The sequence below is a fragment of the Toxorhynchites rutilus genome, chromosome 2 (genome assembly GCF_029784135.1).
Source record: "Toxorhynchites rutilus septentrionalis strain SRP chromosome 2, ASM2978413v1, whole genome shotgun sequence".
Classification (NCBI taxonomy): domain Eukaryota; kingdom Metazoa; phylum Arthropoda; class Insecta; order Diptera; family Culicidae; genus Toxorhynchites; species Toxorhynchites rutilus.
This window is the reverse complement of record NC_073745.1, coordinates 337,484,972-337,498,729: the sequence shown is the minus strand read 5'-3', so window position 1 is coordinate 337,498,729 and position 13,758 is coordinate 337,484,972. Positions and strand designations below refer to the sequence as shown.

Here is a 13,758-nt window from a genome sequence, read left to right as displayed (position 1 = left end):
ATATTCATTTGAAACGCGGAGTTCATCTGGGCCCTCAAACGCTGATCATCTTTTGTTGTACGTCCACGCAATATTCATCATGTTATGGAGATCCCAGTTCGTTGACGTTCACACACGCTCCGCTGTTTGTAAGGAATATCGGTGATTGGTGCTATTTATAACATAACAATGGAAACCTCATATCAACTGTCCCGCTGTGTACGGTCTAACTGTCAACATTCTAACAATAGAAATACTCTTACACCGAAAGCGGGACATTGTGGAATTTACAACATGTTATCGATAAGATAAAAATGTACACGAATAAATTCGGCTCTATTACAGCGGAAGTGCTAAATGTGCCTGCATAAAATAAACCGATGGAATTAAATCAAAACAAAAAAATTCTTCAAAGAAGGAAAAGAAAATATGGTGTAATCAGGGGAAATGTAATGATCAGAGGAAAAGTCACATTGACATCAAAGCATCTAGTTGTAATAGTCCAAACAAAATACTGCCTTTAGCTATTTACGGACCATTTCTCTTTTGAGATTTACCGTATAGGATGATCGTCAACGAATTGAAGCCGCAGTGGAATATGAAATGCTTGTTTAGTCACAAAAATGACTAAAAAAAATGTTAGGTTGGGGAAAAAGTAATCCATTATTTTTGGGTGAAATTGAAAACTATTTTTAATATGCTTTGGATTGTCCGATTTGGGTCAAAAATGCACCGTTTTGTTGCAAAATTTGTTGTCATTCTAAAGGTAGCTTCATAATGTTTCTATCATAGAGGTCTTGGTCCTTATTGGCGACAAACTCTAGCAACAGATTTTTACAACCTTCTCTTCATCCCGATTTCTTCACTCTGGAAATTTTGCAATGCGAGGAAAAGGTGGTAATCGCTTGGTGCCGGATCCGAACTATATGGTGGATGCATAAGACATCCCAATCAAGCTGTCGGAAATCTGTGGCCTTGCGTTATCCTGATGGAACACAAAACCTCTTCTGTTAGCCAGTTTTGAACGGTCAAACGGTCCATTTGTTCACAGTGATGATCTCAATTTAGTATGCTGCACTAAAATAAAAATAAAAAAAATTAAAAAATATTGAAAAATAAATTAAGTTGCACGTATTTTACTGTTGCAGTATCCACACCACATACACCAATCGCAATTTCAGCAAGCCAGGCCCCATTTTCGCATTTATGAAAGCAAAAGTGTAAAATTTACGAATTTTTTTCTTTGTTGACGTCTATTGTTAACACCCTGTAACATACAACTGATTGGAATAAACAACAGCGAAAGATTTTTTTTAAGTGCGAAATGGCACCTTTACAACGAGCCAATACCTGAAATTGTATGATCGATATTACGCGAGATATTGATCACTAAAGCCAGCTATCGAGGAAATAATGGATAAATTCCCCATCCTAATATTACAAAGAAATTTCAATTCTATAGCTTTTTGATTTAGGATCGAAATAAACTTTCACACCGCATTCACTTTCTAGCTTCGAAAAAGTTATTGCAAAAGCAATTGGAACCGAAATCGCTGTCCACAGATTAGAATGCTGTTCTTGTTGTTGATTGATTTGCGAGGTGTGTTCAAAGAGTTAGGTGATCTTATATTTTTTATGGAAAAACATATTTACTTATTCATAAATACAAAATAATTCACCTCGGATATAACACATTTGTGTCAACGCTTCTTCTGATGCTGGAAGAACTTCTAATAAGGATTTTATTGCACCTACTTTCTGGTGACCGTTGGAAGAACGTAAATTTGCAACGATTGGCTAGCCTTGAGCTTTTCCAAGCAATGCAGTTTTTTTCTTCTCAATCGTTGCAAATCTTCGTTCTTTCAATAGACTAATGCAATAGACTAATTTGATGCCAACTCAACTTGGGAATTGGCAACACCATCTCAAATTGCAGTGAAACGATGTGTGTGTGATGTGTCATTGATGATTGAGCAACTTTGCCTTCTTGAAATCTCTAAAAATAGACTACTTTTAGTAATGTGGAGGTAGACGTGAAAGTCCAATTTTTTTTCTAAATTGTTGCTAAAATTCCTTACTTAACTATAAAACCTACAAAGTTTTGGTCAAAGAAGGTAACGTAGGAAATTGTTAAATTAAAAGAATCAAAAATGTGAGCCGAACAATATTTAATCTTCTTAATTCTAATTAGTTTTTCTCAAAATTTGTTCTATTTTCTCAAAAATAAAAAAAAACCATTTGTTATTTCTCGTAAGAAAAATTAAAAAGTTGTTGTTGAAATACTCTGTTCCTGCAGAAGTGTTCTTCTTTGTATGTATGGATGACTTGTTGGTTTACATTTTCAAAATATTTAAAAAAACACTTTTTCGAGAGAAATCTATTTTAATTTTTTATTAGCTGAATCTATTTAAGCTTTTATTTGAAAATGTAAAAATAAATTTAAAAAAATAAATTAAAAAAATATGAATAGCCCATAACCAACAAGTCACCCATGTTTCGGAAGAAGGACATTTCTATAGAAAAAAAGTTCTTCAAAAGGCAACTTTTCCATGTTTCCTTCGAAAAATTACAACTAATTTTCTACGCGTAACATTTGTGTGTTAATTCTCGCGACTAACATCTTCTGCAAACCTTCTCATATTTAAAAACAAGTCGAGATCATGTCAATCCCTAGAATTTACACGCAAAAATGTGACAAGTAAAACATTAGTTTTTGAGAAGTCTCCATAAAAAAATTCCATAGATCTCAAAAGCTATAAAAGATAGAAAGCTGTCGTATTTGACAAAAGTCCATACTTTACAATTATTTGAACTTCGCGGAATATGGTATATCAGTACCTTAATTTCAAGCAAAATTAGGATTAGTCGTATTTTTTTCAAAGAAAGCATTAAAAAGTTATTGTTAGAAAAACCTGTTCTTTGTAGAAGTACCCATCTATTGAAGTACAGATGACTTATTTGTTATGGTCAGGGTTGCCACATATACAAAATATTCTGTATTTTACAGATTTTCTGTCAAATTTCAGATACAGAATCTGAATATGCAGAATAACAGATATTCAGCCAAGATACATAACTTACAGAATTTTTTTTCAAATTCATTTCTAAATATTGAATTTATTACAGTGCGTACATAGATACCTTGATTTATAAAAAAAATTGAACGCAACGCAAAAAAATGGCTTTTGTTGGAGGCAGTTGTTAAACGGAAACTTGAGCGATTTGAATAGCTTAAACTATTCTATTTGTTCCAAGTTAAGTATGACCATAATCAATACGTCAATCGTATATTGTCTCATTTCCTATGAATAAATCGATTCTTAAACTTTGTTCTACCGCTCATCAATAACGTTAATTACACTTTTCAATCAGGAAGTTGTCAATTTTGCGAATTTTATAATAGGACAAGAATGTTATTGTTGATCATGTTGGGTAACTTTTGTTTGGATAGCTACGTGCAACAATTCGCTAATGCTAACCTTAATATGAGATATTTTGAAGACATTCTGAAGAAGCCTGATGATGTTTGCATTGGTATCGATGCAAAAAAAAGCTGAAAAAGGTTTGGATGAAGCTGATCCTCAAATCGATTTGTCGTGACTTCTACATTGAACTCGTGAAATAGATTTCAAAGCGACTTGATTTCAACTATACTCAAAATTTCGTCAAACTACCAAACCCTAATGGTTTGATGCGCCAATTTCCTTAATTCGTTTAAGTAGCTAATATACAAGGCTTGGATTACGAATTCGGGCTACTGAAGACGAATCTTATGGGACAAAAATTGAGTGACTCAGATATAACTTGCTCCAAGCTGTTGGATGTCAAAAGGTGTGATGAGAAATTTTTGTCGTTTGTAGGACACTTTTTGATAACATTCATCAGCGTGTATTGAGTGAATATTTTCGCTGCCAACAAAATAAAGTCCGGAAATCGGTTGATACCCACAATTATAGACTCTATTTTGAAAGCGAATAACTATGCATCGGCTCAAGGAGGAGCTTTTTTTATTTGTTTCTTTTTTGTTCTTTTTTTGTTCTATAACTCTGTCATTGTTGAAATTCGAACATATGCGTAGGAGGATTTTTTTAAATTATTTTTTTTCATGTGAAAAAAAGTGTTTTCTGACTTTAAGGGGATGAATTAAAAATCAAATTCTTCTTTTGTTTTCAAAAAACCAAAAATACATGGTTTTTTGAAAACAAGCATTTTAATCACATCTATATTTAAAAATCAACGAAACCTATTTTTTATTTTCAAGAACTTCCAAACTTTCCTTCATGTTTGTTCTGCATATTTAACAATAAAAAGGTTGAGCTGCCTGATGTTTTTTTTCAAATACTTGTCAGTGTGAACACAGTGGTAGAATTCGTGGTTTTTGAAGATACTTAAAATGAAATTGCTACGGAAGTAAATATCTAGCAATTTGGTGCCAGAGAACTAATCACAAAGCAGTTTGTGAAGATTTATCAAGTTGATCAAGAGCTTCTCGATAAGTTACCAAATGTCCTATGTACAGTGTTAAAAAGAAAAAAGTAAACAGCATTACGCGAATACTTTTTCATGATTTTGTTTTTGAAAATGAACGTATTTCTTACAATGGAAAGGATTTAAACAAGCCATTGTTTGTACTCATTTGCAAATTTATATAAAACTCCAATTGTGCATAAATGTTCAAAGTTGGGGTCTTGGGACTGGGATGTCCACTCAAGCATTTTAATCTTTTTGGACTGGAAATAGCGTTTCGCAACCTCCGAGGTGTGCTTGGGATCATTGTCCTGTTGGAAAATATAGCCTTTAATATTCATTTTCCTGAGTGACGGCTTTAAGTTCTCCTCCAATACATTGACGTAGGACTCAGCAGTCTTCTTTACATCTATCTTGACGAGATTGTCCACCCCATTCCAAGTAAATAGCCCCACACACGCAGTGATCCTCCACTTGCTTGCTGTTGCTTGAGTAGGCTAGATAGCTCAGACTTCAGGCTGTCATTTCTTTGTGTCTTTTAACCTCAAACTTACTCTAATCGGTCCAAACAATCTTCTTCCAAAAGTCAATTTGGCTGGAGCTCCTGGTCGTGAACTGTCAGAGGTTTTTTTTTTATTTCAATATAAAACATATGCAAAATGCCTTCAAAATGATGTCCTGGTTTTTGACTACAGTTCTGCACGGTTCACCTGCATTCCTTTTTTTAAAAAAATGTACACTTTCGCGAGGAATTGAAATTCGAGCAATTTGAAAAAAAAAATATAAAATTGACACTTCTTTACAAAATTAACAACAAATTTCGCACGAATTACAACAAGTTTATAATTCGTAGGCCATCCTTAGTTTCCAATCTATCCAAACAACGTATTCGGCTAAGCTACGGCATGTGGAAATTTGAATCTCGCTCCACGCAGAGGTAGCTGCTCGTTTAAGCTCAATAAAACTCACATACTGCCTATTCTTCGGCAGTTCTATTCTTCTATTCTTCGTGCGAGCAATCTACATAAGTTATCGATTGGGGTTGGAACTGGTAAAAAACAGGGTAGTCCAAAATCGAAGCCACAGTCCTATAAACCATGTAAAGGATTTCTGACTTTTTTGAAAAGATGCTTTATTCTGTTGGAATAGCACGGTGGTCTCGATGCAAAAACGGCAGCAAACAATTCAGGAATACTTCCTTAACTCCTATTGACATTCTTTGTTTTAAAGAGGCTTTAAACTTTTCAGTTCATACGCCTCTAAACCCTTGAGCTCCTAACTTTTTATTCGTGTGAGTGTTAAAGTCATTTGAGTCCTTTCTGATAAACAAAATCTAACATGAAATAAATTTGAAATGGAACAAGGGTGCAATCGAGGTGTTTACTTGGTCATTTTTAATTAAAAAATATTCAGGAATGTCCACGTGAACAACAGGGGGAGGGGTCTGGTCAATGTCCACGCTTGTCCACGAAGGGGGAGGGGAGTCTAAAATCGTATGTGGACAGCCCCTTGTCTGTTTTGGGCGGTATAATTCGAGGAGCACAAATAGGACCAACAAAACATGGTATTTAGTGCGTTTATTTAATGCTTGACATTTTACAATTATTCAATTGTTTAACTTAAAAAAAATATTTATTGTGATGGATTTTAGAAATATATATAATGGGATATTTGCGATCTATTATTATAAGTGTTCGAAATCTTTCATTATTTCCTACATGTTCAGTGTTAGAATTTTATTTTAAGCCCCATATAGTTAAACTTAGTCCTACGTCAAAAAAAAACATTCACAATATTCAACCAGGATATGAAAACCATTTGTATTGTATTTATCGGTTTTTAGTTTCATTGATTCCAGAATGTTTGTGTTATTTTTGATATCACCATTTCTCATCCCGCCTCTTGGCTTCAGCTCTGAAGCAGTGAACTGCACACGTAGAGAGTAAACCACAGCGCTGCAAATTCGTGTCCCTCAATAATCCATTGGCCTCTAAGCCCGTCTCGAGCCGGATACGGCTACAAATCGGGTGAACATAATCATGCCCACGCACGGCCCATGGTGGAGCAAACATTAGGTGGCATGTTTCGTTTGCACTTTGTGAGTGAAAATTACTGTAATTCGATGGTTGTTTTTCGAAAGCCCTGCTTGTTGTTTCGTCTCGTTAGTTAAGTTAGTTCTCCGATTTGGTCGTTCCACGTTCTACTTTCAAGCGCCAGGGAAACTTCCAATCCGAAAATCGAACGGTAAGTGAAATCAAATCCGACACCAGTTCTTGTCCCTTGTAACGTGTCACTCGCTTCGCTTGCTCCTCCTCATTGTGACCTGCATGTTAAATGCCACCCCATTTTGTGCCACACGCGAAGCTTGGTGGATCCAGACCCGGTGGTACTAACCGCTACTACCAGTACTAGGTTACGTTGGGACGACGATTCTAATCATTGCTTTCCGGTGCCATTCTCAGCTCCACATACCACAAGGCTGTGTGGTTAAAAACATTCGCATCAAGCAGAAGCTGGCACGTTTGCGGCACCAGCAGCAGATCGTCCAGCAGCACTTGAAGGAACTCGAGGAAGCTCCCAATCCGGACCGGATGGCCATACAGCAGCAGGAAAGACGCTACAGTGAGTTTTATTTTTGGGTTTATTCGAAATTCCGGAGCCTCCGTCGGTAATTCGTAACTCTTCATCTCCGATTTTCAGACAACCTGCTGAGGTTCTACTCCACTTGGGACAACGTGTACAGCAGGCAGCAGCAGTACAACCACTTCGAAGATCTTCCCTACCACCAGTTCCGAGCTCAGCATCCCCGGAGATGGTTCAAAAAGCGCAGCAAGGACAACGAACACGAGCAAAGGACAAAAGATACCACCTCCGTTCGCAATCAGCAGGAGGAAATTGATGCTGCCAAACCATAAACCACTCATAAAATGCCGATACATATAACAAGAGAAAAAATATATTTTTGCTGACTAACAACAGAGAAGAGAATGATGCTGCGTGGGTAACATGCACGTGCTCGAACACTCGACACATTTAATAACACTCTTCCATGGTGCTTTTATAATCGGATCAATTGTACTTATGAAAGGTAACGATAATGGGGGTTGACAAGGGGAGTTTGAATCGAAGAATTAGTGTATTGTGAGCGATAGAACGATAGAAAAATCAATATGTCCGCTAGGAGGCACGGGGGACTATTTTATATTCGTATGAACGAGTTGAGTAATAAATCAGATTGGGGAAATGAGAAGAGGACGAAGGCCTGAGTGTCTTGGCCAATAGAGCGGGTAGAAATATATATAAAGTATAGCGCAAGTAAGCAGAAAAAACTTGAATAATGGAAGCGAATAAAAAGTCGAGAGAAAAGTCGATGATAAGGCATTCTTTTATGCCACGTTTTTTTAGTGAAATTTCACCTCCCTGGAAGACAGTGAAGGCCACTTCGGGTTTCTCTATGGCAGTTTTAAGAAAGGGATGCTCTGCTGAAAACCCTTCCTTCGAAATGGCGCACGTTGAAAGGAGCGGTTCAATAGGTAGATAATACTCTCAAGCGAAGGACAGTCGCTTCGTCGCTTGTTCTTGCAGCATCTCCGATTTTTTAATAATATTTTCATGTGACATGCGGAGTAAAATTTCGTGCCAGGGTAAGTAGGTGAATAAATTGTTCGTATCTATGACCTTCTCTTGTTCCAGTTTCACACTCGTCCTTCGACACTGAAGCATTATATCTCTCTCTCTCCCTTCCTGTTGGTTGATTTTATATAGGGTAACACGGGGTGAGTTGGACATACGGGATGATTTGGACCACCCCATTATCTCAAAAAGTAAGGCTCAACTTGGATTTTTTATAATGTCATCTTCTTTTATTAATGAACCGTATGTAATTAAAATAAAAAAAAACTTTGGAAAAAATCGACAGGTGTAAGGAAATGGTAGCATGAACACAGTAAGCACTTTGATTACCAAAAAATGTGAATTTTCCGATCGTGGTTTTAAGGTTTTCCCGCTGATTGAACAAACTTTCCGTGTATTGTGCAGTAAAGTTCTGTTCGTCTACAGAAGAGGAACAATTTGATGCAGCGAAACTGTAAGATTGATAACAATAAATAAAATTAATTGCATTTTAATTTTTGCATGTTGTGTGGGGTGACATGGACACGTTTTTGTGGGGTGAATTGGTCCTACAGATTTGAGGTTTTTCTTTGGTCTAATTGATTCCAGATGCCGCAGGCAACGTTGAAAGAAGGAGGAGCTTGAAAGAGCAACGCAGGCCATCAAGAACGGATTTTCTTCGACCAAGCATCGAAAGTGTTTGAAAATGCACGAATAACGGTGAAAAAATCCATGCAGAATTCGAGATGGTCTCAATCCAATTTTTCTGGTCTGGAATATGGCGAAGACACCTGGTATCGATCCCAGAACACTGTTACTCATTGTAACATTATTCCAAAATACTTTACAAAAACATAAGTATGTTTTTTTTCTTCTATGAAACACACACTGGACCAAATCACCCCGCATCAAATTTTAATGTCGTAAAATCATCTCTTTTATTTTATGATATATTTGGTAGTTTAAAGCTTGATATAATGATTAAACATTATTGATTGAGAGAAAACAAGTGTAGCTGAGTATACAATGTGACATTTTCTATTTAGACCGTATTGGTTTGGAAATATTAGGCGATTTGCTTTGGTGGTCCAAATTCCCCCCTTTTCCCCTAATCGACATTTAGTTAGCTCGGTTAGGCAATACCATTGTTTGTGATGAGGATTTTGCGTGTTCTTTTGTTTTTAGTGAATAGAGAATAATTTTGGATTGGCTAATATATCGAAATTTTGTAGAAATATTACGTATTGTTAACATTAGTCAAAAATTCTACATATTATTGGGACCATCACCATTGTGTGATATAACTTTGGGTTTGTTTGATTGAATATGCAGAATGAATGATTATTCAAAGTGTCATAGTGTGAAAGTAAATAAATAAAAACACATCCGAGCTCTGGATTTGATTCCAAATTTTAAGTTCAGTAGAAACAAAGGACTTGCCCCTCCTTATTCAACGCGGCGAGTCACGTGAGATAGCAAAGTTTCTCGCTTCGTTGTGGAAGCTACCTCACTTTTCAACTTTTTTTTGATACCCGAGTCGATAACATATGAGAACACGACTTCAAATCTCACCTATTGAAAAACTATAGTCACGCCATTCGCCTATGGGAATGCAGTGACTTGAGTCATCTCACCTCGTTCGCCGCGCGGAATAAAGGGGGCCGTGTATTTTTTTACCTGTGTTTCGAAGGTGAAAATTTTACTGACAAAAAGTTGCAACTGAAACGGAAATTATGATACAATAAAAATACAATGACAACCATTGGAGGTTGTCCAAATTCGTTGCGCTCGTTGAATGATGTGAACCAATTAGAAATAACGGACAATCAAATTAATATGTGATCGTCCACGAAGCAAGGGACCTATGATTGAAGATGACAGTCTTCGTTCAACTGTCAACTCCAGTATTTATTCAGGTACTATTATATTGAACGAAACGACTGAGGATGACGACAGAGACTGGATTGCCACTAGACAAATGTTAGGTGGAGAGGAAGAGGCCGACATCGATATTCCCAATTGCTGTGAGTGGCAATGTATTAAAATCATTCCAAGAAGTTGGATTATTAAATTTCGACAAGAATCTCAAGAACTAAATAAAAGTGAACAATCAATCGCTGTCGATTCTTATCTTCTTATTATCTAAAAATTGTTTTAATGGTTTCAGATCCTCGAAAAGTTTGAAAAAAAAATCGAAAATGAACAGAAGAGGAGCCGAAGTGGTTTCAAAACGAAAAACCAACGTTGATGCGAAAGAAACAATAAACAGATCGCTTAGAAAAAGAAAATTAAATTTTGTAAATTTTTTAACGGCGTCAATATTCGACTTAGAGACTTCGGAGTTATTTTAAACGATTTTCAGGGTTTTCCGGTCCCGAATCGCTGAAAAAGTGAATTTACCAAAAATCACGTACTAGGTCCCTTTTTTCGTTGACGATCACATAAAAGGAAACGATCGAGGGTTACGCCTTTCTGATAGTTGCTTCTAGTGAGAAATCTTAATGATGCTTAAAGAGGAACCGACACAGAGAATCGACCTGGACTAATTTTCGTATCTATAGATGTCACAGCAATTTGAAAAATAAACTACAAGCATAACATATGTACTGTTGATTGCTCGCTGTCTAGAGCGACACAGATATTTTGAATTCATTGACAGCGTTGGCAACAGCCTGGATGTCATATGATCTTTGGAAATTGTTGAAAATTAAAGACAAATACTTGCAAAAGCTTAAAAGCCGTCCAACTGATACGTACCTACAAGAAATGCTCAAACATATTTCAAAAAAAGTTCAAGTAGAGAAAAGGCACAGTAAAAGAGCATATTTCCAACAATTATTGAACAATACGAATAATTCAATAATGTGGAAAACAATTAATTCCATTTTTGGACGCTCCAAGGAAAGAACACAAATTAATCTTATTAATGATTGTTGAAGTTAGCAAGATTATTTGCTATAAAACGGAATCCACTCAAAGTACACTAACTCTCGTTTAGTGGCTCCAGTGGCGAAGAGCAAAAGCAGTGGGGAATTCAGATTAGGTTCGCCACTCTCCCAATTACTCACTGTTTCCGCTACCAAATCTATAAAAATACAGTCCACTCAGATTAGAAGTTAGTCGTGTATAAGCCTCCAATAAATTCGCATGTAAAAGCAGGCAGCATCCGTGTGTCACTCAAAACTAAATCGAAGTTATAATAAAGTCCGTTTTGTTAAATTCACAATTAAAGTCGTTTTGGTCAATTTAGTGAACCAGTGCAAAGTATCTCCAACATTTGGTCCGGTACGAACCGGATTCCGGAAAAAGTTTCTGTGAAGTTGAGAAAAGCCAGAGTGAATCCACATCGTCACATTGTTCATTGTGCGTTGAGCAATAGAAGCTGGAGTTGGCGCCGAAATAGAGAGCTGCTATATCGCGCAGGACCGGAAAATTCATTGTCCGCTGATTTCATCATCACCGCTGCACGGATGCTGGGAGGAAATTAGGACCACGCGGAATTTCTGAGATTGAACAATTGGAACAATTGGAACAATTGGAACAATTGGAACAAAGGCTAAGTAGAACAAAGCAGGTATGTCTGTGGTGCGCACCTGATTTGCATGGACAGGTTGCCATTACGAAAGTGAGAAACGTGGTTGAAACAATAGGTGGAATAAATGAAACAATAAAATTGATGCATGCATTCTGTGGTTTACAATATAATTAATTAATTGTCTTAGTTGAGCCCTGGATTGATGTATCTCAAATTTTATAATTGATATTCTCTGTATGTTTCCATTGGTGGTATCGCGAGGTTTTCGAGTCGAAAGTTTTCCGAATCGCTACATTTACGCGCTGTCAATCACAAGTTATTATATTGGTGCAGTGATAAAAAAGTGATAACCATGCCCATGGAAAATATGCGACTTCTGTCTAAGAAGGAACGTACTCTACGTAGTTCTATTGATAACCTGAAAACTTTCATCAGGAATTACCAGGAGGATCGTGATCGAAATTCTATACCAATACGAATGGAAAAATTGGACCAGACATTCGATAAGTTTGTAGAAGTACGTATGCAGATCGAATTGCTAACTGACGATCATGATAATGACGAGGAGTTTGTGGAGTCCGTAGAAACCGAGGAGGAGAGGTCTCTCTTGCGTGCTGAAATCCAAGAGAAACGGGAACTGGAAAACGCCAAGGTGATTCAAGAGTTCGAAAACACATATTATGATCTCCGGCAGTCATTGGCTGCTTTCACGATACCTGCAGGTGGAAGTTCCAGTTCAGCCCGAGCGCAAACTCAATCCACGACGACATCAGAACCGCAGCCTAGGGTCAAACTCCCGGAATTAAAGATGCCTTCTTTCAGCGGAAAGCTCCGGGAGTGGATTACATTCCGTGACACCTTTACAAGCGTCATCCACAGCAATTCTCATTTGTCGGCTATCGACAAGTTTACATATCTGCGAACATCATTGACGGGGGACGCTCTGAAGGAGATTTCATCAATCGAAATGACGACAGCAAATTATAATATTGCGTGGCAAGCATTAAATAATTGTTACGAGAATAAAAAGCTTATAATAAAATCTCATCTAGACGCATTATTTTCTATAAAACCAATGGAGAGGGAATCCTATGAACAATTAAACCGAATCGTGGGTGAATTCGAAACCAATCTCATGATGTTACAGAAGATGGGTGAAGAAGTAGATGGGATGAGTACCATCTTACAGCATATGGTGTGTCAACGCTTAGATTCCGCCACTCTCAGGAATTGGGAAAGCCACCATAATTCGAAAAATGTACCGATTTACAGTGAACTAATTGAGTTTCTGAAAAATCAATGCCAAGTTTTACGGAACATTGCTTCCGCTCGATCAACCCGAGGGGATAAAATATTTACTCGAGCATTATTAGACTCTGGATCTCAGCTGTCTTTTATGACACAAAACCTAGCTCAGAAATTGAAGTGTAAGCGTCGTCGAGAAAATCTTCAAGTGAAAGGCATCGGTCAAGCTGGCGTGGTTTCAAATCAATCTGTTATTGCTACAATCAGTTCTCGAATATCAGAGTTCAGTATCCCACTTCAATTTTACGTACTGTCTAAAGTAACCGCAGATTTACCAGTCAAACGAATCGATGTCAGTAGATGGAGATTACCTGGAGACATTGTGCTAGCGGATCCAGAATTCCACAACCCAAGTAGCATCGACATAATCCTAGGGGCCCAAGTGTTTTTTGACCTGTTAGTTGACGGTCAATTCAAGTTGGAGAAAGGAGGACCTAGCCTTCGCAATACTCATTTTGGATGGATCGTTTCCGGCAGAATAGCAGATAAATTTTCTATCGAATCGACCACACTCTCACACCCATGTACCGAGGGAAAAATAGACGACATTCTTACGCGATTTTGGGAGTTAGTAACATGTCGTACAACAAGCATTCTCTCATTGGAAGAATCGATGTGCGAAAACTTATTCGACGAAACTACCACTCGTGATTCAACAGGTAGATTCAATGTCACGTTACCGAAAAAGGATTATGTAATCGCCAGGCTTGGTGAATCCCGTTCAATTGCCATGCGCCGTTTTTTATCTTTGGAGCGTCGCTTGGACTCTAACCCTTCGCTGAAGACAGCTTACAGTGATTTCATACACGAATATTTAAATTTAAAGCACATGCGAGAAATCTCTGTAGCAGAGAAGGAAA

The 13,758-nt window shown here is 37.3% G+C and overlaps 1 protein-coding gene across 2 annotated transcripts in view; it reads left to right on the top strand.

The window, feature by feature from the left end:
• Nucleotides 1-7,759, top strand: part of LOC129770606 (fibrillin-2-like) — a 118,956-nt gene extending 111,197 nt beyond the window's left edge. For both annotated transcript variants that reach the window (XM_055773552.1, XM_055773551.1), the window contains 2 exons: nt 6,909-7,068; nt 7,147-7,759. In XM_055773552.1, coding sequence (XP_055629527.1) covers nt 6,909-7,068; nt 7,147-7,361 — 375 coding nt within the window. In that variant the 3' untranslated portion in view covers nt 7,362-7,759. The remainder of the gene's footprint in view (nt 1-6,908; nt 7,069-7,146) is intronic.
• Nucleotides 7,760-13,758: the final 5,999 nt, after the last annotated feature.